At 38.3% G+C, this 26,511-nt stretch overlaps 1 protein-coding gene across 5 annotated transcripts in view; it reads right to left on the bottom strand.

Moving 5' to 3' along the window:
- Positions 1–12,422: 12,422 nt before the first annotated feature.
- Positions 12,423–26,511, bottom strand: part of wry (delta and Notch-like EGF repeat containing weary) — a 260,765-nt gene continuing 246,676 nt past the window's right edge. For all 5 annotated transcript variants that reach the window (XM_073970872.1, XM_073970871.1, XM_073970873.1 and 2 more), the window contains 2 exons: positions 22,709–22,890; positions 12,423–13,424 (listed from right to left, as the gene is read on the bottom strand). In XM_073970872.1, coding sequence (XP_073826973.1) covers positions 13,005–13,424; positions 22,709–22,890 — 602 coding nt within the window. In that variant the 3' untranslated portion in view covers positions 12,423–13,004. The remainder of the gene's footprint in view (positions 13,425–22,708; positions 22,891–26,511) is intronic.

The raw sequence follows: 26,511 nt of genomic DNA, 5'->3' as shown, positions 1-26,511 counted from the left end.
ACTGCCGTAATTGTGGCAGAAAATACAAGTTGTTACAACAAAAATCGAAGCGATTAGAGAGCAGGTCCCAAACTGAATTTTTCCGAAATTTTGTGTGGGAGGTACCCGAAGGAGTGGACCGATAGAGATCATATTGGAACCTCATCTATGTCAGGTAGAAATTTGACTATGTGTAAAATATGGATTAAATCGGTTGCTACCTTTAATAGTTATCGTTCGCACAATTTTACCGAATATTTACTTTTGTGGGGGAGGTACATGAAGGAGTGGACCGATATAGCCCATCTTCGGACATAAATTAAGTTTGGGAAAAATATTACAAAGGCCAAATTTTGGACCAAATCGGTTCATCCGTTCGAGAGTTTTCGTGCGCACCAGCCATCCAGACAGACATTGCTAAATCGATTCCAAATTGTCTGAAACGGATTTCGTCCAAACAAAATCGGGGTCTAAAACCATTATTTTGATGAGTCACATTTTGCCCGTATTAAAGTGTATATGGAAAATGTTGCCAATTATTTCATATTCCATTTCCAAAAAATTTATTTTTTTCTTTTCGCGCTACATTAACGATTTTTGGTACATAGGTTAAGAAAAAATTTCCTGGTACAAATCCGCTCGCGAGCAAATTTTTGGTTGTTGCGGACAAATGTTATCGCGGTTAAACGCTAATTATTTTATTGAGCACAATTGTCACTAAAAAGTTATCACGAAGTGACGTCATTAAGTAGATTGCATTATATTTGCAAAATGTTACACAGCATTCGCGGAATTTACAAAAATTGACAAAATTTTAAATGTAATCCGAATTTTTTGAAAATATAGGTCCATTTACCCATCAAGAATTAAAAAAGTAACAGTTTTAAAGAAATACTTCACGGGGAATCAAATGAGACCAAACTTATAATCATCGGGATAGTAGTTAGGATAGTATAGCCAAAATAAGGACATATTTGTGTTACAAAAAACAAATTTTGGTTTGGAATAATAGTTTTCACATGCATTCTAGAGTTGAAAATATTGGAGTACTACTTTTATTTTTCTTGAAACTCACAAGAAAATGGGCGGATTTAGCTTTATCTACATTCACATAGAAGGTTTCTCATTGAGGAAAGTTATCGGGTTGTTGAAATAAATCATTAGACTTCTTAAACGGAAATAGAGTTCAAATAAACCGCTTTAACTTATATGCATTATTAAAATATGTGTAAATCGCGTAATTATCAAAATCATTTTGTCCGCATGTGATTTTCATGTACGGCAAGACCATATCTTTTAATTTGTATATATTTTTCGAAATATAATTTGGACGCTAAGATGTAGCATCGGCTGCATCTTAGCATTAAAAAAACCTATAAAACATCACTAATTTGCGCAAAGTTCATACAATTTCGTTCCGCATCCGGTTTTAGTGTCACCATGAAAATTTGCATCGATATATACTTATTTCAAGGCAATCAGTCAAGAACCGTGGATGTAGCATCACACACTATTTTTGGGATAAAATGAATGTAGTTCCCTTATCAGTGAAGTTTTTAAATCTCTGTTTCCGCAAAAAGGAAGATGCTGCCCTAGTTTTTTCATAGTAGTGCAAGCGGCCGACAGAATACGCGATAAAATGCGCGATATTTTCAAAAACAATATTAGGTGATTTTCCTACCTTGGAATTGCTCCTATCTCGCGTTTTAGTAGATGGATTTCAACGAATAATGATTTATTAGATCCGCAACGTAAAAATCCAAAATTTGCAATCATGCACGAGTAAATCGAATGCCAATTGTACAAATTAGACCCGAAATATATGATTTTTAGAAATTTGTTCGCACAAAATTTTCGTATTTGTAATATATAATTGATAACACTGTGCAGCAGCATTTTTGGGGGGTGGAAAATTTCTTTTGAATATGAAAGCACTTGATGAGTATACTAAGAACCCGAAAGGAAATTTTCGCCATAGGTCAAGTTTCTGAGATATCGCGCGATGAAGTTTTTGATTTTTTCCCTATAATACTTGGTAAAATAGCTCCATATCTCTATTTGGCGTTGTTGTAGCTTCATTTTGAGGTGACATGTCTTCAGTCAAATCGATTGGCGAATCTTTTTGTAGAACATTTCATTCTTCTAACTCAATGCCTTCCATGTCCTTTTCGTCCTTTATTTCTTGAACCGTAGTGAAAGTACCACAAGATGAGATTTTTCAGCATCCAAATATTCTACAAAAATGTTGATCAGAAGATTTTAGCTACGGTTCTCTTTGACAGCTAATCGATTCTGTCACATTTTCATTGTCCTTTTTGACATTTAATCGGTTTTGGTTCAGAAATAAACTATGTTTTGTTTTTCTGTATATTCGGCATTGGTTATTTATTGGTATGTAGACATAACAGTTGGTTATTGCTTATGTAGACATCTGGGGTGCTTCTGAAATATTTACCACAAATAGCTCTTGTAATGGTGAACACGTTAATAACAAATTTTCTTGGAGGATAGATCCGGTTATCTCAATTTTTTATCCGGATATTCCGACATTAAAACGGATTTTTGAACCGGTTTTAAGTAACCGATTAAACTTATATGACTACCGTTAAAAAGCTTATATAATTGTCAATCAAATTAAATTAATTCGTTTCTGAAAACTTTGTTAGTTGCAGTTCTAGAACAAAAAAACCGATTTCTTAAACCGTTTTTAAGGAAAAATATCAGTACGCGCAAATATGGAGATCAAAGGCTGGGGGGCTAACAATTCTTTTTGGCGATGAAAGTCGATGAAGATAATAATACGAACGCGGAAGGACAGTTACGCCGTAGATCTTTCGAAGAATTTTCCTCTCAAATACACCAAGCACTTCCTTATTTGCTTGCACCCAGAGTGGTTCCCATGCTTCGGAACCACTCTTGATCATACCATGGGTTTTCATAAGGACGGAATATTGTCCTGATCCGCCGATCCGGGTTATTTTTTTTTTGATTTAGCCCTAATGTTCGTTTGGGAGCCTATATACCTATACGCGGTGCGCCTTAACTAATTTTAAATGAAAGTTGCTTACACCTGGGAAGTTTTTGCGGATTCTGAAACTACAATGTTCATAGATGAGAAAAATCAAAAAACGAAAAAAAATCGGCGGAGGGATTTTCAAATAACCTCGGAAACCGCAAGTTGTATCGAATTGGGATTAGAGCAAATGTTGTAGCAGTGAAAATTCTCTACAAGATTGACCTTAATGTTATTTTCGTAGGTCTTACCATTTTTGAGATATTAAAGTTCAAATTGGGACGGATCCAAAAGCAAGAAAAAATCGCTTGGGGGATTTCGGAATAAATCGCGGTCAAAGTTCACATTTTTAGGTTTATTTTATGTTTTTCAGGATTTTTTTGGAAACGGCAATGTAGATGAAAGAAAATGTTGTAGATGATTTGCACTCCTACAACATTACCGCTTACCGCTTCCAAGCAAAATCCTGAAAACGTAAAATAAACATAAAAATGTGAATTTTGACGGCGATTTATTCGGAAATCCCTCTAGCCATTTTTTCTTGCTTTTGGATTTTTCTCATCTATGAACACTGCTGTCTCAGAATCCGCAAAAACTTCCCAGGTGTACGCGGTTTTCTTGTAAAGTTAGTTAAGGTTCACCCTTCATGACATTTTCTGTAAGGAGACGATAGAGTCAGTGCATTGTCCCAATTTGATCTTCTATATCTCAAAAATGGTAAGACCTACGAAAATAACATTAAAGCCAATCTTGTAGAGAATTTTCACTGCTACAATATTAGCTCTAATCCCATTTCGATACAACTTGCGGTTTCCGAGGAAAATCGTGAAAACAAAATAAAGCCCTAAAAATTTGAACTTTGACCGCGATTTATTTGAAAATCCCTCCGCCGATTTTTTTTCGTTTTTTGATTTTTCTCATCTATGAACATTGTAGTTTCAGAATCCGTAAAAATTTCCCAGGTGTAAGCACCTTTCATTTAAAATAATATAAGGCGCACCGTGTATAATTTCTTTTAAATAAAACAACATTTTCGAATTTTCATTTCATCATCAATGTTCTTTATTTCATTGTCATTTCTCTGCAAATAATTCATAATTGATTTCAATGATTATTTTCATGTAAGCGCTTTATAAATCCTTAAGACATAAGGCTACATTTGTTCTTCGTTTTTATTTTATTTATTCAATATTTACTGCAATTGTTTGTTTGTTTTTTTTTTTCGTTTCTTAAAAGTGTTTGCTGTTTATTTTAGTTTGTTGTGTGTTTTTCTGTTTCTTTTGTTTGTGTATTAGTGTTAAACATTAACCATATCTCAAATTGTTTGACTTAACTACATTTGCATTAAATTAATAATTATTTTAAATTTATTTAGATTCTTACAACTAAACATCCCACCCCAAAAAATTATGACATTCGCTTAATTAGAAAACCTTCTTACAAAAAAAGTTTATTTTCAAAGATTCTTATTTCAGTTTTTTTTTTGTTTGTTAATTTTAATTTTAGACAATATTCATTTTAATTTTGTTTAAATTTTATTTAACATTTTTATTGAATTTGTTTATTTTTACTTTTGTAGTTTTTTTATTTATTCATATTGGGGTTTTTGAAGTATTTTATTGTGTTTGTTGTAAAGAAGAATTTGATTTTGTTTTCATTTTGTATTTTCATTATTATTGTTGTTATATAAAATTTGCTCATAAAACTATTAACAGAAACTATACAATGTATGCATGTTTATGCAAAATCGAGACCAAAATGTGGAAAGAATATAACATCAATTAATTAAATTATTTACTCCATTTAAGAGTTTTCGTGCTTACCAACCATTTTAGTATATGAAAGCATCTACTCCTCCCAAAAAATATATTTCACCATGATCAGGACCACAAAAATATTTGCGGAAAAAATTATAAAGAGGAACCCAGGTAGGTTGTTATATGTGATTTACTGAAAAAATTTGACTTTTTGTGGGTTGTCCAGATAATAGTCCGATCCAACTAAATTTGGAAGAAATACGAATTACGAATTGGTTATCCTAGCAATATTTTATTGCAAATTTTAAAGTTTTGTGGATGCGGAACCCTAAGAAGTGGACCAATATGTTCGATGTTCGAACTTGTATTAAGTTGGGACAAAATATTACGGATTGCAGAGTTTGGACTAAATCAGTTGATCCGCTCGGGAGCCCTAACTCCCTATGTCCCTATAGTTTGAACACACAGTCTTATTTATTTTGTTGTGGCTGAGACGTAGCATGAAATCATCAGGTATGCGTCCCTTCTAGCAGGTGTTGTTTACCTGTTGATGTATACACCTTAACAGCGTGTTGCCGATTTGTCGCGGCCTTTACCTCGTATTGGTTTTGATTGGTATCTATGGTATCTTCATCGTCATCACTACAAACTGTTTGATAATCCCACGGCGACGGGTTCTAAGATACCGGATTGACTCGGAACCACACAATACTCGTGTTCCGGCCAGCGGCTGCCACCTCAGTACACACATGTTTGTATTTGTATCGTTTTCTGTGTTGGGAGCAGCATATCCCTTAATGCCTGCCCCGGATTCTTTTGGCCCCAGCCGGAAGAAAGAAGTCCCAGAAGCAATTGGGTGCATCTCAAACTTCGGGTGCATCTCAGCGGTTGTTCTGGACTCGTCCATGTGAGGGACTGCGACAGGGACTATGTTACTGCATACTGTGTAAACACAGTCCCCAGGTGAGTTTAAGTCGCCATCAGAATACGATATTCACCCGGAGCACCTAACCCCAGCCGTTGCTATCCCAATCCTTGAAAACTCATCCTTTGTGCAATTTAATTGCAATGGACTCGGATGTAAAATCGATTTGTGAATCGGTAGAATGTCATGTTAGCTGCGGTACAGGAAGTCAAGCCTCTTACAACGTTATGAAGGTTACAACGTACTGAGGAAGGATCGCACCAGAAGTGTTACTATTGATAATACAGACCTATCACGCATGAGTGTGGGTCCAATGACCCGTGCATGCCGATAGAGACGTAGAGTTGCTTAACATATACATACGCCTATAAGTAGTTGTAGTCCAGGTTATTGGCACAACATTAGTCAGCTTTTGGAAGGTGATAACAATATGGTCTTGGGGGAGAATACTCATCATGAGTTTTGGCATTCGATTCGGTTCGGGTATAGTGCTGACTGAGCAGATTTATAGCTTATGGAAGGTCATAACCTTCTGGTCTTGGGGAAATTTTCATCATGAGTTATGGCATTCGGTCTCGTTCGGGTATAGTGATGATGGCTGAGCAAACTGATAGGTCTAGAATTAGCGGAGAGTGTCACAGTTCGCCAGACATAGCTATCGTGTCACCTGGTCTGACAAATGACGTCATCTGGCAATCCGTAGTTTCTCTTGGGTGTGACAATCTCCCCATAATTGTCTCCAAAAGCAGACCGCCTGAGTTCATAACCTATGAACGCTGCAATCACGGGAAAGCTAATTGACCTAGTTTCGGTGAGTACACTAGTCACCGCTCCAAAGATCTCCCAAATCTTTTGATTTTCGGGTAGTTTGGGTATAGTCATAGCTGAGGAGACAGATAGGTCTAGAATAGCGAAGATTGTCACAGTTCGCAGACATAACCATCATCTCACCTGGCCTGACAAATGACGGCATCTCGCAACTCGTCGTTTCTCCTGGGTCTGACCATCTCCCCTTAATTGACTCCAACAGAAGACCGCCTGATTTCATCATCTATGAACGCTGCAATCATGGGAAAGCTAATTGGCCTAGTTTCGGAGAGTATAATAATCACCGCTTCAAAGATTTCCCAAATCTTTTGATTTTCGACTACAACCGCTCGCCATATACCTGCTGGTCGAATGCTCGAAGTGAGAACGAATTTCCCAGCATAGGCGACGGATCTAGAAAATGGGTGTAATGAGCTTCGTGACCCCAGGCACAGGGAACGGACACTGGAAGTTTACAGGTCAGTATAAACCACCACCGAAGAGTGAAACAGGAAGTTCGCCCAAGTTGGGTGTGTATATCCAGAACCGTTTAATCTTTACCTCTCCTTATCCCACCCCCTCCAGTCGGTACTGAAATCGTAACATGTGCGGATATTTTTACGATCTTGATCAGGTACCTCCCGTGAAGTAATTTTGAAAGGCTAAACTCCTTTTTTTCAGAACTTACCACCTTTTGCCACGCGAGGAATATGCACAACATGGATTGTAGCTCTAAGTTGAATGTCATGGTCCCTAGTAGGCAGAACTTGGGGTGCACATAAATAAACGCAATGGCATGCTTTCAATGCAGAACTTGCACTGATGTGACAGTGATAGCGATCCTTATCACTAAATAGTGCATAGGACCCACACATCCTGACATATTATGAGGAATCTTCATGATCTAGAAATAGTGGAAATAGTCGCAGATGCAGTAAACAAAGGCAAGGATAGATGACACCGTTCAGTGAATGTCTTCTGCCTAGCACAAAGTGATCAATTTGGATCCTTGTTTTTTTTTTGTCTGGTGACAGTCAGGTGCCCTTATGAATGTCGAGATGTTTAAATCTTGTGCTAATAACTACTACGTTTTGCTGCTGAGAAGTCTATCAGCCTCATTCCGTTGTCAGATATTTCATTGTGTTCCACAAATAGATTTTGCTTTTCTGTCCTGCACAGAGATTTCAGTATTCCCATCCGACAAAATTTGATGTATTGTGAATAAAATATACAAAAAGTGTGTTACCACTTCGCGGCCTGGGGGTCCCTGGCTACGTCGGTGCCATCAGAGACATGGTTACTTTTTCGTAGATGTACCTAGTAGTTCGTGGGTGATCCTAGCCAGTAACTATGATAATAATAGCACATCGCTTACCGGCATCGTCATCACCGATCATCATTAATTAACACGTAGAACCCGACTATCAAAACACCTCGTCATTAACAAACATCGTCAGTGTCGATCATTATCAATCCACATGGTCCTTCCCGATCATCATAAGACGAGTTCCCGAACTTCTCCAAATAGCCGTCGCCGATTATTAACCTAGAATCAGCACAGTTTCCGATCACCTTAAAATCGCCGCAACTATTTTGAGCGCTCAGCAAACTATTGGCATCGTACGGTTAGTTTACGCGCTATGGTTACTCCTACTCCATCACCACCAGCAAGAAGAAATACGGTAACAACATCGTATTTCATTTACTTTGCGAAAACTAATACGAGGGGAACTAGAAAAGTTTCTCGCCCAACGATGAAAACGCGAACATTTACCATGAAAAATAATTTTATAGTTTTCTTAAGTAGTCTCCAAGATGATTTATAAATTTTTTCATGCGCTCAAACGATTGTTGAAGTACTTTTAACACCCCCGACTGAGACACCTCCAAAACATGGATTTTGAACGCTTCAACAGCATTTTTTGGCGACGAAAATCGTTGACCGTGTCTTTTTCTTGATGTGCGGGAATCAAATGAAGTCACTGGGTCCCAAGTCAGAGGTGGATGACCCTTAAATTCCACGTTTTGTTCGGTTAATAAGCCGCTAGTTTGAATCGATGTGTGAGAGCTCACATTGTCATGGTGCACAATGATTCGCCTTCTCTTGTTCGTTTTTCGAATTTCTCAGGAGACTTCAGGCAAACAAATTGTAGTAAGCCACTCAGAATTAACCGTCCTTCGTTCCTCAATCGGTATAGTAGTCAAATAGGCAGTTTAACCGAAGAAACAGGCTACCATTTGCTTCGAAGTGCTTCCTCCATGAACAACATTCGTTGGATTTGGATCGCCTTCGAAGATGAGGTCGATTGATGTTTTGTGTCGAGCTCCTAAGCATAGATCCAAGATTTGTCGCCTGTGACTATCTTACAAACGTTTTTATTTTTGCAATTTCTTTGTCCCAATCGACAAGAGAATTTTTGAGCGATTGCCAAATTGTGCTGGATCTAACGAGAAACTCCATTTTTGCGGTCTGGTGTTCATGCAATATCAAATGTTAGTTGGTGGAAGAAACGTCCAAGGATGCCTCTATCTCGCGGTATTTTACATTGTGATCTAGCATTATTCGTTCACACACTGCTTAATTTTTTTCTGACACAATGCCCGTTTTTTGACGACCTTAATTTTTTAGGAGTGTCGGTCACGATTGAATTCATTAAACCAGTTTTTCATGGTTTTATAAGATGGTTCTTTATCGACATACAAAGATTTAATTTGATCAATGCACTCTTGCCGTGGTTATCCACAACGAAAATTGTTGTAAAATTATCGGACGAAAATGTTCACGAATAAATTCAATTTTTTTTGTCACTGTAAACAACACATGATCGTTTGTCAAACTGTCCTGAGTACGTTTAGGCTAAAAACTGTCAAACTTTCAAAAAAATGTCAAATGGCGTCTGACAACACTGCGTGGACACAAACTTTTCTAGTTCCCCTCGTATTTTAATTCGTAAGTTTTGTGTGAGACCTTGGAGAGACTGGGTTTACCACAGCCGACGAGGCAACCACGTTATACATTTTACGATTGCGTTCATCCACTAATCCATTGATTTACAATTATATAGGTCTGGCTCTGGGTCTCTGGGTCACTATCGCGAATTTTTATGCCCTCAGCATTTATGCTAACACTTTCATACGGGCGAAGTAATGGTTTTAGACCCAAGTATGTTTGGACGAAATCCGTTTCAGACAATTTGGAGTTGATTTAGCCATGTCCGTCGGTCTGTCTGGCAGGAGCGCACGATAACTGTCGAACTGATTAACCGATTCGGTCCAAAATTTGGTTTTCGTAAAGTATTGTCCAAACTTAGTTTAAGTTCGAAGATGGGTTATATCGGTCCACTCCTTCCCCCACAAAAGTTCGAAAATGTTCGGATAATTTGTGCGCACCATAACTCTTAAAGGGAGTAGCCGATTTGGTACTTACTTCGTATATCGTAAAACTTCTATCAGATATAGATGAGGTTCCAATATGGACTCAATCGGTACACTCCTTAGGGTACCTCCCGCACAAAATTTCGGAAAAGTTCGGTTTAGGACCTGCTCTCGAATAGCTTTGATTTTTGCTGTAGCAACTTGTATTCACCGCCCTCCATACGACAGTACAAGTTTCATCATGGGCAGATCCATATTTCCTGAGACTTACCACACTTAGATGAGGTTCCAATATGGACACAGTCGGCCCACTCCTTCGGGTACCTCTCCCACAAAATGTCGGAAAAGTTCAGTTTAGGACCTGCTCTCGAATCGCTTCGATTTTTGTTATAGCAACTTGAATTCACTGCCCACCATGCTACGGTACAATTTTCATCAGAGGCAAGTCTATACTTTCCGAGAAAATAGCCTGAAAGGTGGAAGAAAAACCCCTTTGACACCCTGTGTGGTGGTTGGAGCGCAAGATAACTCTCGAACGGATCTGCTGATTCGGTCCAAAATTTGGCCTTCGTAATATGTTGTTCAAACTTAGTTTAAGTTCGAAAACAAGCCATATCGGTCCACTCCTTCAGGTACCTACTCCACAAATGTTCAAAAATGTTCGAAAAAATGTGCGCACGAAAACTCTTAAAGGGAGTGACCAATTTGGTCCATACTTTAGACATCCTATTATATCTACCAGATATGGATCAGGTTCGAATATGGACTATATTTGTCCACTCCATCCGGTATCTCCCATACAAAATTTCAGACAAGTTCACTTTAAGACCTGCTATCGAATCACTTTGATTTTTGTTGAAGCAACTTACATTCGCTGCCTCAATTACGATGGTAAAAGTTTTTTCAGGGGCAAGTCCATAATTCTTCAGAAAACATCCCGAAGGGTGTAAAAACCCCCTATGGCACCCCATGGTCTATGTCGGTCCATTCCTTTAAGTACCTCCTCCGCAAAACTTTCGAACTTTAACTCTAATCAACATTTTTGTCGGTTCATACGCCCAAAATTTTGAAACGCCCTAAATACATAAGTTTTTTGGGAAACAAGTTTTTCAATTTACACAGGCTGAGGGTATATCTTGGTCGGCAAAGCCGACTGATACTTTTTTTACTTGTTCTTTAGAAAACAGCCCGAAAAGTGTAAAAAATCTCTATAGCACCATATTTTGCTTTCGTCATATTTTGTCCAAACTTAGTTTCAGTTTGAAGATGGGCAACAACTTCCGGTACTTCCCCCCAGTATTTAAAAAATGTCACTAAAATGGTATGCGCAACATCTCTTGAATGGGACAACCAATTTGGTCCAAAATTGGGATCTCCTAATATTTTCTCCAATTTTAGTTTAATTTCCAAAATAACCGATATTGATCCTCTCCTTAGGGTACCTTCCCAACAAAAGTTCAACATTTGTGTCAAAGTGCAGTTTAGGATCTGTTCGAAGATCCTTTGGAAATGAATACCGATGCTGTTCGTTGTGGTCCTGTTTACAGCGATGTTATGTTTTCCGTGAAAAAGTCAACGCTTTCTGGCATACTGGTCCAAAATTTATACGATGACCCACTGAAGTTAAGAGAGGGAGCGATATTTACCGAAAATATATGACTCCCAAAATAAGATACTCTTCCATAATCGACTTCCTTTAAGTATCTGCTCCGCAACACTTTTGAACTTTAATTCTAATCTACATTTTTGTCGGCAAGTTAAAATGCCCAAAAAGAGTCACAAAATTCTGAAAAGACCCTAAATAAATTCGCTCTGTCCGTAGATGAAAGTGTCAATTCACATAGGCTGAGGTTATATCTCTGTCGGTAAAGCCCAATGATATTTTTTTACTTGTTTTCTGCTCATTCACTGGTCTTTTTTCGATAGCAGTTTAATAGAGAACGGTTGCAGCTTTAAATATGACCCGGAAATGTTGCTCTTCTTGGCTACTTGTTAAGTTTTAATATAAAGGCAACATCCTGTAATATTTTGTAAAATGGATTAACAAATTTGTTTGTGGGTGTTGTTGAATTGAATTTCTGTAGCATTAGTTTAACGTTTTAATAATTATCCTTAGTCATTTTACATATAATTCTTATGAACAATATTTTGATTTTTTTATATACTCCTCAGATACTTAATTCTACTAAATATAAACTCAGTAACAGACAGACTCTCTTCACTTTTCATTATTTCTATTATTAAGGGAAAATTTTATAGCAAACTTAATAACGCATCGAAGCAATGATTCGACTAATAAAAAATGCCGCTTTCATACGCCCATAGCAAATTTATTCATCATCCGACAATATTGACAACTAATTGGCTCATCTATCAGTAATTGGCAGTTCAAGTCACTTCAAATTCAATTTCACATAAAAACCCTAGAGCCAGAACAAAAACAGCGGCATCATCATCATCATTGTCGTCATCATTATCCACATCATGAAAATAACATTAAATTTTTGAAAATGCTTGAAAATCGTTTTCGTTGGTTTTTAGTTAAATTTCCACGTTAAGGTCTCGATTTTGTTTTTTTTATTATTCCTTGTAATGGCTTATAGGCATTACACAATAATGTAGATATAGAAAATATCAACAAAGCCAGTAAGTAAGGATGGAAGGAGAGGACGGACGAAAAAACAAAGGCAAGACAGAAAAATATTTGATAACGAAAAAACATTTAATAAGTACGCTTTGTAAATTTAACTAACCAATTATTATTACTACTACTATGACAACGACCAAAACGGTGGCCACCATCAACATCATCACCACCAGCAGCAGCAACAGCAGCACCTATTCTTCCATCACCAGCAATACCAGCAGTTGTTTTCATTTTGCCCATAACCAAAGCAAGCAAAGACTTATGACTGCCAGGCTGGCTGGCATATGGTCGAACTTTATAATGAGCCAGCTGTAGTGCCGCGGCTGTTGTTATTGTCCCCAATGGCCACCATCCCTTGCGTTTCTTCTCCATATTTCCACCTCTACAACTACGGCTATGACTATTTGCACCACCTCGAACATCATCACCGTCAACATCACCATCAACATCAGCATTATTAACATCCGCAACAACATCACCGATAAAATGTGTCGTCGAGTTTCACTGTATCAACGGTGAATGCTGTGAATTTTCGCTAAAATCTACTGTATAGTACATGTCGTTCTCCAAGTTCATGGCCAAATGACGCTGAAAGGGCCGCTCATTTAATTGGCCAACATGATGATGGCGCTGTCCTGTTGTTGACGACGTTGCTGCAGCAGCTGACGCATTTGCGGTTGGCAAATGTCCAACACTATTACGTTGTAATGGCGCCGATAAAGTTGAATTGGTTGCAACACGCATTGCATTGGCCCCCGTCGCACCGCCGCCCCCAAGGCCTTTGCCACTCAACCAGTGTCGACTAATTTTCGATGTTGCCTGTTTGGTGCGCCAACGAAAGCCGAGAATGGGTAGAAAACCATAGGTCCGTGTTGAAAATTTACGATACGTTTGATTCACTTTACAGTGGCATATGGTAAGCTGTAATTAAAAAGAGAACAGAACAGAAAAGCGGGGAAAAAGAGAAGAAGAAACAACAAACAGAGAGGAAATCATTATTTTTGCGCTCGAAAACAAGAAATGAGTTTTTATTTTTGTTGGCAATGCAATCTGAAAACTAAATATGCCTAAAAGGATATTATAATTGAGGTACAGTTGTGCTGGGCGGAAATTGCGGTAGAGGAAAGTTGATGCACAGCAAGGCGGTAATAAATCAAATTAAAGATTTTCGTTGCACTAAGTTGATATTGGACATGTTTTTTTCAGCAAATAATATTCAGACAAAGTTAAATGTCTCTTTTTACCTAAGGTTTAAATTTAAAAATATTACATAAATATAATGAAATTGAACCAGGGTTATTTAGTATATAACGGGAGTAGAATGCGTTGAAACCGTATTTAAAATCGGGAAATATAATTGGTACGACATTAAATTAAATTGTCACCAAAGCAAGTACACAAAAATAAAGTATAACTAGAGGCCATTTGACATTGTTTTTGGAAAATTTGACAGTTTTTAGCCTAAACGTACTCAGGGGAGTTTGAGATACGACCATGTGTTGTGTTGTTTACAATCACTTGAATGAGACACTTCCAAAACATGGTTTTTGAACGCTACAACAGCATCTTCTGGCGACGAAAATCGTTGACCACGACTATTTTCCTTAATGTTCGGGAATCAAATGAAGTCATTGGGTACCACGGCTGGGTTGTACGGCGGATGACCTATCAATTCCAAGTTTTCTCCGGTTAAAAAGGCGCAGCTTTGAATCTATGTTATAGAGCTCACATTGTCATGGTGCACAATGATACTTCTTCTCTTGTTCGTTTTTCGAATTTCTCAAGAGACTTCAGGCAAACAAATTGTAGTGTACCACTCAGAATTAACCATCCATCGTTCCTCAATCCGTATAGTAGTCAAATAGGCAGTTTAACCGAATGTTTTGTTGCAGGTTCATATGCATATATCCAAGATTCGTCTTTGTGACGATCTTATAAACGTCGTTTGAAGCACCGCGATCGTTTTTATTCACGATTTCTCTGCACCTATTGACAAGACCCTGTTTGAGCAATTTTAAAATTGTGTTGGTTCTAACGAGAAAAGCCCATTTTTTGCGGCCAGGTATTAATGCAATAGCATTTGTTAGTTGGTGAAAGAAATTCCCGAGGATGCCTTTATCTCACGGTATATAACATGGCGAATGTTCACGCAAAGCTTAATTTATTTATGGCACAACGGCCATTTTTGGGCGACCCTCACCACCATTGTTTTAATCGGCTACGATTGAATTCATTAAATCAGTTTTCCATAGTGCTATGGGATGGTCCTTTATCGACATTATTAGATCGATGCACTTCTACCGTGATTATCCACGTCCATTTTTATACCCTCCACCATATATTATATATTGATCAGCATAAAATTCTATGTCGATTTGACCATGTCCGTCTGTCCGTCCGTCCGTCCGTCTGTCTGTCTGTCTGTCTGTCTATTGAAATCAGGATACAGCTCGCAATTTTAAAGATAGAGAGTCAAAATTTGGTACAGAAGTTTTCATTGCTTGCAGGATGGTTGGTATTGAAAATGGGATATATCGGTCCACGTTTTGATATAGCCCCCATAGAACGGTACCTCCCGATTTTCAGTATTTTTAAGGTTTTAGCTTCATTATCCTACCAAAATGGCTGAAATTTGGTACGTAGTCTTCTTTAGGGGTATACAACTTTCCCCCAGAATTTTGTCGGTATCGGTCCACACCTTCATATAGCCCCCATATAACGGTACCTCCCGATTTTCGGTATTTTGAAGGTTTTAGCTTCATTATCCTACCAAAATGGCTGAAATTCGTTATTTCGTCTTCCAAGAGTTATAAAATATTCCAGAAGAGTATTATCAGTATAGGTCCACGTCTTCCTATATCCTCATAGAAGCTTACTTCTTGATTTTCGGTATTTTTTTTTTTAGTTTTAGCCACATTCTCTTACCGAAATATAGGAAATTTGGTATTTAGTCTTCTTTGAGCCTAAAAACTTTCGGTCAGAAATTTTTCGGTATAGATCGACGTTTAGAAATAGCCCCCATAGAATGGTGCCTCACATTGTTTTACCGAAATTGCTGATATTTAGTATTAAGTCTTCTTTATACACGAAAGGAAACTAATTATTCCATTTTACTTCAATACAACTTGTGGTTGAGGGTATAACAAGTTCGGCCCGGCCGAACTTAACGTTCTTACTTGTTTTTCTAAGTGATTTTTTCAAGTCACTCTAAACAACACATGTCAAACTATGTCAGACTCTTCTGAGTACGTTTAGTCTGAAAACTGTCAAACTTTCCAAAAATATGTCAAATGGTGTCTGGGCCGTAAACTTTTCTAGTTCCCCCTCGTAAGGCTGGAAAGCAATACCTACCAGTCTCTGGAGTAGGATTCCTTAAGATTGTAAGGATAATGCCGGTCATGATTTTGGTCATGGTCAAGAATTTATCGCGATTTCATTACAATTGAATGAAAACAACTAAAAACGTTGTTAAGTTCGACCGGGCCGAACTTTTTATAACCTCCACCATAAACTAAATATTCTGAACTTATATGGAATAAAGAGTTTTCATTCTGTTTCAAAAATGACAATGTCCACAATCTTAGGTGGAAAAATTGTTAGACCACTGTAACCCCCAAATACCTAATGTGTCTAATTCGATCAGCTTAAAACTTGAAAATACCAGAAATTGATGGAAACGTTTTTAATCACTGGGAACCATAAATGCCAAACAACACCCAATCTTGCCTGAAAATGTAGATAAAATCTTAAACGAAATCGGCGGTAGCATTATATGGGGATATACCAAAACGTGGTCCTATGTCCGCATTATTTGGAGGATAAGGTTTTTTAAACACCCGGTAATCAGTGATTATATGAAACCACAAATACACTTCGACGAAATTGAAGTTCGGATACCTGACAGAGAGGCCTGGACCCACAACTCCCCACTTCTACCCGGTATAGAGGTTTATACCGATGGCTCCAAGATGGAAATGGGAACAGGAGCGGCCGTCTACAGTGATACCCTCAACTTACGGCTCTCGTACAAGCTAAGCGAAAATTGTAGTGTCCTCCAAGCCGAAATCTTTGCGGTCACGAAAGCAGCCGAGTTGATAAGAAACACGATAGGTGACATAGCTGGACCGGTGACTACCTATGTGGATAGCCAAGCGGCCCTAAATTCACTTAGATCCCACTCAATCAAGTCTGCTGCGGTATTGCACTGCAGGTAAGCATTGGAAGCCCTAAGATCAGTCGTTACCTTGTGCTGGGTCCCGGGGCACTGCAACATCGAGGGAAATGAAAAAGCGGATGAACTGGGGCGTCGCGGATCTGAGTCAAACGACATCGAAATCGATAACTCAATCAAGCCACCCTTGTGTCATTTCATGCGGCTCTTAGAACAAGCATACAGGGAGAAGGCTGGTCAGATTTGTAACAATGAACCTGGCTGTAAGGTATCAAAGGCAATCTGGCTCAACCTCTCCAAGCGGAAGACCACTTCTCTACTCTTTATGAAAAACCCCGGCCTGAAACTAATGGTTGGAATAATCACGGGACACTGCCGAATAAGATCAATGACCTGCAAATGGGATAGAGATGACTCCACGGACTACTGCAGATTATGCGAAGATGAAGAAGAAACAGAGACGATTGAGCTCTTATTATGCCGTTGTCCAATGCTCATGACCAGGAGAGTTCAAACAATGGGTGAACATACAATAACATATCTGACAACGTTCTGCCAAGCCGAGCCGACAACACTGGCTTCAACATGAACAAAATACAGCACCTTAATATGGCAAATTCTCCCCACTCGCTCTCCTATCTAAAATAATTTCTTAATGTCTTTCAATCCATAGTACTTACTTAATTATTCTTACTTCTTTCCTTGATACCTATTCTCCTCTTCTATGCAATATATTTCTTTTTTCCAAACCACACTATAGGATGAACACAATGGACCATAAGGTCTCCGAGTGGAGTGGCTGTCCAGCACGACAGCTGTCAAACCTAACCTTTTAAACACATTGAACCATAAACATCAAACATACATACATCAAAATACCTTAAATTGGAGGGTATCGTTTTAAGGGGGCTATTCCAAATCGTGGACCTATGTCCACAGACAATTTACAAAGAAAATGTAGTTAAAAACGTTTAAAGACCTAAAATCGGGCTGCAACGGTATTTTTGTAGGTGCTATACAAAAACCTATGTTGACAATTTTTGGTGGAGAAGTTTGTAGACCACTGGGCACCTCACATGTCAAATAATAGATAGTTCTTTCAACAAAGGTAGCTAAATTCCTCAAAACATCTAAAATCGGTAGGTACCGTTATATGAGGGCTATACCTAAGCATGGATCTACGTTGACTATTTTTGGTGGACAGGTTTTTTGGACTCGGAACCTCAAATTTCAAATTACCGCTAGTTCGAGCAAAAAATACTGCTATACCAAAACGTGGAATCCGAACTTGACCTGCCAATGCAAACAATAACATCGGGTGCAAAAATGTTGCGTTTTTACTCATATATTACGGACACTAGAGTGTTACAACAGACGGACAGGAATATATGGAAATTTTATCCCGATCAAGAATATGGCTACTTCATGGGGTCGCAAATGATTATTTCGATGAGTTCCAAACAGAAAAATAAATTTAATATAACCTCCATGCTATGTTGGAGGGTATAAGAAGTTCAGAATTGTTGATAATGTCATGAGCCCATTGCAATCAAATAAATTTCACCAATAAAATAACACTCTTGAGAAAGTTGGAATAAAACCAACGAAACGTCGAGTGGAAATGAAATAAAACTTAGTTTTTTATATTCTTTAAAAATACCTGACCAAAAAGCCCATCAACAACACAATTCAGTATAAAAAGCATACATTATTGGTCACAACAAAAAGTGAATTAAGATTAAGGCCCAGCGAAAATTAATAATCAAATAATAGGTTTTTATAGTATTTTTGGTGTCGTAACACCCTGCTAACCCATTATTTTCAAACGGGAATGTTGCACTGAATGACTAATTATTTTATGGCGACTAGTTCAATAAATTAACTTAAAAAACATATATTCCATTTTTAAAACAGTTGAGGTGAATTTGTTTTCAATTTTAGCACACTCCATATTTTTGTTTTGTTCTATTTTGCTCTCTGCTGGATTTGATCATGCGAACTTTTCGATCATCACTGTGCAACGTGTACGAACATTAAGGGTTGTTTGAACGCTTACATGTACACCACTAATTGTTCGTTATTTTGATAACAAAAAACTCGCGTGCAGACGGTGAGCGTTGAACACACCATCCTCGGATTTGTAGTCGGACACACACGCTCGGTGCCACGGTACTCATTTTAGTAAGGTCCTAGTAGCCTACACCACACTGTGGTAAGGGGTATAATGTTCTTGTGCATTTGTATGTACCATGCATAAGGAGACGAGATAGACCCACAGTTCCTTTGAGGGATACACATAGAATTACTTTCTGAGTCGATTTATGTATGTCCGTCCAGATTCAAAAATTCTGCACTGTATGCCACCATAAAGAATCAGGAGACAGGTAAGTGGGGTAAGCTGCACAGCTAAACACATGAAGCGTGTCGTGCGGTCTATTCGGTTCCAATATTAATTGAAGCGACTTAATCAGCGGGATCTTAACCGGTGTAAAACCACTCGTGTTTTACCCCTTTTGAATTTAGCCGGAATTAATAAACCCACTCGGTTTCAAATGTCAATTCCATAGCGCAAACGTCAAACAAATCCTCATAAAGAAGGTTAACCCGGCAAAAAGCTCTAGTGCAAACGCCGTTTTTGCCTTAACAGCTAACGTTTTTCTGCTGCGATGGATGGCGTATGGTCTCCGAGTACGGTATACACACTGTACCTTGCACTCTGGCGCAGCATAGCTTAACGCAGACTGGTCTATTACTTTGTAAGAAGTTAGCAAAGTTTCTTTGTCAGCACCTTAAGTGCTTCTGGCCAGCGACGTGAGAACCTGTGGCTTGGTATTGGCCTAAGGAAACTGTCGAACGTTACATCCAATGTCTTGAGGTAGCAAGTTTTCGGAGTAAGGACACCAATGATCAATATGTGTATTTCAACCGTCCAGGTGGTGAACATTATGGCAGTGAATTTAGCGGCGGATGTTTTTATCTTACTTAGATTGAAGAACTGATCAAACAATGTAGCTAAGACCCTTAAAACACCGAAAATCGGAAAGTACCGTTATATGGGAGCTGTACCAAAACATGGACCTATGTTGACGATTTGTAGTGAAGAAGTTTCGTAACCACAAAGGAACTTAAATGTAAAATTACGGCTAGTTGGGTTACGAATTTTAGCTAAAATCCTCAAAATACCGAAAATCGGGAGGTACCGATATATGAGGCCTATATCAATATATGGACCTATGTTGAATATGTTTAGTGAAGAAGTTTCTTGACCACAGAGAACCTCAACTGTCAAATTACAGCTAGTTCGGTTAAAATGTTAGCTAAATCCCCAAAATCGGGGCATTCCGTTATATGGGGGCTATACCAATAACATGGACCTATGTTAACGTTTATTTGGTGGAAAAGTTTGGTGACCAGGTACAGGTCACAGGTAGTTCGGTTAAAAATTGTAGCTAAAATTCTCAAAAAAATCGGAAAACCAGGTGGACGATTTTAGTGGAGAAGTTTCGTGGCCACTGAGAACCTCAAACGTTAAATTACAGGTAGTTCGGTCCAGAGCCTGACACAGAAATTTGTAAGTGGAAAGGCCGAGAGAGTTACAACACGGGTTTCTTGTTGGTTTTTAATCAACACTTTGTTTTATTATCGGCGTTTCTTTTAAGGGGCTCACAAGTTAAAATTGATTAGGTATGTTCAAAAGGCCGAGTTCCCGTCGATCGTTCGGGAACCTGGCTAAATTAACCCATCAGCTCGTCGTTGGCAATCCAGTCTCGACGGGAGACCCGAGTAGATTCCGGATATGGGCTGCGAGGGAGACATGGTTCTCCGTCTATATTGGCCTGTTGGGCAACTTCGATAAGTTCGCCCCACCGTCTTGGTCCACCATAGGGATTTAGATAAGCTCCCGTGAATAGATGGGCTAAGTGGGAGACCTGAAAAGTTCTCCGAATATGAGTGTTGGTGGGAACACTTCAAGGAATCCCGACAAGGACACACGAAGACTTTCCAAGAGTTGCGAACACTTCAAGGAATCTGTGCAAGAGTACGCAAAGACCCAAGAGTTACGAACACTTCGAGGAGTCTTGGACAAGGAAACGCGAAGGGGTTCGAGGAGTTGCGAACACTTCAAGGAATCTGGGTAAGTGTACGCCAGGAAGAAGACCCGAGAGTTGCGAACGCTTCAAGGAATCTGGGCAAGAGTACGCAAAGGAGAAGACCCAAGAGTTGCGAACACTTCAAGGAGTCTTGGACAAGGATACGCGAAAGGGTTTCAAGAGTTACGAACACTTCAAGGAATCTAGGCAAGAGTACGTGAGGGAGAAGACCCAAGATTTTCGGACACTTCAAGGAGCCTACAAGGAATTTAATATCACCACTCTGACTCACCTAGTTATCTGCGACTGTTTCACTTTACTCGGTTGAATTTGCGAACTTGTTACTTCGGTTTCCTTTGAATACCGACTACACCCTCCTGTAATTCTTTCATCCCTTTTATAGGAAAACCACGTGGTACCTATTACCCATGAAATAAATTTAATTCAGGCTGTTGTTGGTAGGGATAACCGTGATGCTAGGTGTCACCTATTACCAGTTGTCAGCTCATGCGTGGCCTTGAATCAATCGGTCAATGAACTTAATGGTTAACACTTGAACTATTTTAGTAAACAACTATGAGGGGTGGTTAAATCAGATTGGAAATTAATATAACATAGACAAAAGGTGTAGACGAAAACGAGCGTGGCGACTTTCGTCGTTACAAACCCTAAATGCTAAATTAAAGCTAATTCGTTTTGAAAATGTGACTAGAAACGTCAAAATACCTGAAATATCGCGTTACGGTTATGTGGGGGATATACCAAAACGTGGACCGATATAGCCCATCATCGAACTTGATTTGCCTGGAAACAAAATTTCCCAAAATTTCAGCGTCTTTCTCCATTTTTGTGGATGCTAGGGTGATTACCATAGACGGACGGACATGCATAGATCGACTTAGAATTTTACCCTGATCAAGAATATATATACTTTATAGGGTAGCAAATGATTATTTCAATGTGTTGCAAAAAAAGATTCAATAATTATTTAGAACGGAACAGGGTTGAAGGGACTCAGCTGGGCAATCGTTATATGAGGTTTTAGACGATCTAAACTAAAACGGCCACCGGCGTGTCCTTTTAACAAATGTTGTTACTTTATGGGATATACTGTTTTGTATAAAAAGTAATTAAAATTTCCTCTTGACAATATTTCAGCGTAATGTCTCATAAAATAGTGCAAATGAAGGTCACTTACTATGCATTATACATATGTATACGCCTTTAATAGTAGTTGTTGTGTAAATGAATTTACAACATAAACGATGTCCATAAAAAATCTAATTAACATTTGCTTTGAAAGTAAAGTAAACCACATAATGTGTTGGGTTGAAACAACGTTTTATACATACATCTGATTGTATATATGTACATTCAACGAAAGGACGTTAAATGTCATTTATTAATGCCGGAGTAATTAAAAAGGGGACCACAATGAATTGCAAGGGACAACATTAAAGGAAGAAGTAACATTAATATCGCTTGACATTGACACAATTGCATTGGGTAAGTGGTTTGGGTTGTAGGTGGTGTTGGGTGACTAGGTTTATAAAAAAAGGGTTAGTTAAATATTGTTATGGGAATAACAGTCAACTTCTATATACTTTTTCCTGTTCGAAGACTCACAATATCAAGCAAAAACAAAAATCAGTATTCCCTGACCCTGAAGGGTCTATGGTATAATTACAGTTCGATGATTTGGACCCAGCATAAATTTATCATTCCCATACTAAAGAGAGTATTAGGTAATCTTCAAAAATTATAATAATAACAACTCTTCCTCTATTCATTTTCCGCCGATGTACCATCTTTCAACTTCATATCTAAATATATTAAATACAGTGCTTAAATTAAATTCTCTCTTGTTTTTCTCCAATTCAAACTTCATTCTTACATTAAATTAATTGCAATAAAATTTGTTATACCTGTAATTAAATACTTACATAGAGAGCAACGAAAAATATAACCAATGCCAACACAATGGCTGCTGTGTAGGCATTATGTAGTTCAATGGGACTTTTCAGGACAACAGATGAACCGAAACTTTTATCATTAAAATTCCTTGCACTCGTATCGTCAACCATAAATTCACTGGAACTAACTACCGTTTCCACAACAAATTCATCTGATGCGTGTGTATGTGTGCGCGCACGTTGTGGTTTGGTGTGTGTTTTGGTATATTCAAAGAACATTGTACGATAACCGCATAACAATGGAGGTCAGCAACAACATCAGCCAGCCAGTCATGGAATATAGAATAAAAATAACAACAATAAATAGTTTTTCATTAGAAAAATAATACAATAATACAATTTATATAAAACAACAAAACAATAACAACAACTATGGTTACACAGAATATAAACAACATCAGCAATATTTCAAATGAAATATCTGCGGGGATATTGGGGCTTGGGAGAACATGTGTCGGAGAAAATTGGGATTTGTTGTGGTTATGGGAAATTTGCAATTTAATATGAAACAATATCATATTTAAAATTTTGTTGTGGTATTTGCTTATTTTTTTAATAACATATAGCAATAGTATTGCCGTTGGGTTGATGAACATAACGAATTTTCACTGGATTTCAAAAATTGTGCGGTGTAGGAATTTAATTCAAAATCAAGTTTGGAAGAATTAAATAATAATAAAAAAATATTTATTTATTTTTTTTTGTTACGAAAATGCCACTGCAATTTTAGGTGCAAAAAAATTATGACTACTTTTAGCTAATTCGGTCAGCTAAAACTTGAAAAACACCTGAGATAGTAGTAGTACCCTTATATGGGGACGAGGGCACAAATGCAGCTAAGATCCTCAAAATACCCAAAAACTGGAGGTACTTTTTGTTATATGGGGCCTATACCCAACAATGACGTAGGAGATGAAAGATACCAAGGAACGGTCCTGACAGGTTTTAACATGGCAAAGCCCAGTATTTATCTTGGTCCCTCTTTCATCTCAAGTGGATACATCCCCCGTGGTGTTACCTGGGCAGCTGCCTTTAACATCCGTTAAAGGTAGTGAGCTAACAAGTGCAGCGCGTTAAAAATTTGGGTTTAGGCGTCGGGTTAGTAACCCTCCTCTAGAAAAAAAAGCCCACTATGAAAAAACGAAAAAAAGAAACACAAACCCCTCTAAAGTTGACGACCCCCGCAAACGTTTTAAGGACCATGATCTGCGAATCTGCACCTGGAATGTTCGCTCTCTTTATAGAGAAGGTGCAGTTTACGCGCTGGCAGATGTACATGAAAAGTACAATGTCGATATAACTGCCATACGGGAAAACGATTGATTGGGAATGGCGTCACAACAACACCTAAAGGAGACGCATTGTATTATAGCTGTCATGACACATGAGGCGATTTTAATTCCAAATTTGGAAAGGAGAATATCTCTGGCCCAACAGTCGCGAAATTCAGTATCCACAGTGAAACATCTGACAATGGTATGAGGCTGATATACTTCGCAGTGGCAAAAAAACATGGTGGTTAGCAGTACCCGATTTACGCATCTCGATATTGGTGTCTCCAGATTAAAGAACAAAAAAAAAATTAAATTGATCACGTTATGATAGATGGAAGATATTTATCGAGCGTGTTGGATGTATGATCGTTGCAAGGAGCAAGCATGGACTCGGACCTCTATCTTGTTGCAGCAATGGTACGTACCCGTTTAAACGCTGCAAATAAAGCACGAACAGACACAACATGGAAGGTGGACATGGGTAAGCTGTAAACACAACAGAAAGCCACATCATAGTCCACCCAACTAGCCCAATTGCTTAATGAAATCAATCCTCATGGTAAAATATTGCCCACTCCATGCAAACAGCCGAAAAATCCATACTTGGATACCAGCGACCTCCACTAAGGAAACCATGGTATAATCAAAGAGAAGAATGCGGCATATAGGGCTACTCTACAAACAATAGCAACGTGTAGCGAACGAGATAGGTATCGGAAGAAAAGGTGGGAGGAGAAATGGAAAGGCGGGAGTGTGAACAAATAGAGATGTACAGGAGCCAGAATGAAGTCCGAAAACTCTAAATTCTAGAGTGAAGCATTATGCAATGCGTCCATAGGTATAATTTTGAGGTAGTAAAGGGCTTCGACTACCTCGGAACCGCAGTAAACACAACCAACAACATCAGTTGTGAAATACGAATAAGAATAGTGTTGGCCAACAGATGCTACTTCGGGCTGAGTAAGTAGTTGAGGAATAAAGCCACATCTCGACAATATAGACCGACGATATTGACATTATGGGTCGATCGGTAAAGGAGGTTACTGATACCTTTGTAAAAGTCGAAAGGGAATCCGCTAAAATCGGTCTGGCAGTAAACGGCGATAAAAGCAAGTTGATGCAATCGACGTGTAATATGACCACAGATCTCGCACTAGCTGTGAATGTTGGTACCTATAATTGTGAGGTAGCATAGGACTTCGTCTACCTCGGCAACACCGCACTATGTCGCGAGTTCACATTAACTGTGGCCAAAAATAGAAGGAGTTATCGTAGGTGGATAAATTTTGGTACACGTACGTATCATTGGCTTACAATCTTCAGGGCAAATAACTGGGATGGTCGGTCCAGGTTTTGATATATCCCCCATAGAACCGTACCTACCGATTTTCAGTATTTTGAAAGTTTTAGTCACAAGGACTAACCGAAATTACTGAAATTTGGAGGTTAGTATTTGGCAGAGGTATGAAACATTCCAACAGAGAATTGTGGGTGCAGGTCCACGTTTTAATATATCCCCCATAGAACAGTACCTCCCGATTATCGGTATTTTGAAGCTTTTAGCCTCTTTATTACACTGAAATTGCTGAAATTTTATATTTAGTCTTCGTTGTACTTTCACCTTGAAATTTGTCTTCATAGGTCCACGCCTTTATATAGCCCCCCTAGGACGGTACTTCCCGATTTTCTGTATTTTAGAGGTTTTAGCTTCATTATCACACTGAAATCGCTGAAATTTGGTATTGAGTATTCATTGGGGGCTTATAACTTTCCACCAGAAATCTGTCGGTATAGGTCCTCGTCTTCATATAGCCCCCATAGAACAGTACTTCCTCATTTTCGGTATTTTGACGGTTGTGACCTCAATATCCACCCGAAATGACTGAAACTTGGTGTTCAGTCTTTATATTTTTTTGCTGACCGATTAATGGTCAAAAACGGACCATTTTTTGTAAAAAATCGAAATTCGAATTTCACGGTTCAGCTTTTTTTTAATTTATATTTTTAAAAGTCTCGCGTTTTAAAGCAAGATTATTTTGTACTTAATAAGCCCACAAAAATATATGATGATCGGTTCATTCATTTTCGCGCTATAGCCAACACCGCAAAATGCTTTGTTAAAAAAGGGGGTAACCCCTGAGTGAGGTGGTCACTGAAAAACATAAATAACATGTTCGTCTGCAAACCTCTGCAGCTGGAACCTTTATACGTTTAAAGTACTCACTTTTCACCACGCAAACAGCAAATAATGTCGATATACACTTTTATAAAATTTTTTCTTCGCTCCACTAATTTTAAAATTTGGTTCACATAATCGATGTACTAAGTACCACAGACTTGGGTAGCTGTAAACACCGTATGGTCACTATTTATTTCCAAACAAAATTAAATCCATGTTTATTACATTCAAAACAATTCAAATTCAAATTTGTATTCCGAATTACTTGATTTTGACCATTTTTGGCCACGGTCGTGTCACTGTGCGCCGTAGACAAAAAG

The sequence above is a fragment of the Musca autumnalis genome, unplaced genomic scaffold (assembly GCF_047663935.1).
Source record: "Musca autumnalis isolate F117 unplaced genomic scaffold, ASM4766393v1 scaffold_2, whole genome shotgun sequence".
NCBI lineage: Eukaryota > Metazoa > Arthropoda > Insecta > Diptera > Muscidae > Musca > Musca autumnalis.
The sequence above is the reverse complement of the archived record's forward strand: the minus strand, read 5'-3'. Positions and strand labels throughout refer to the sequence as shown.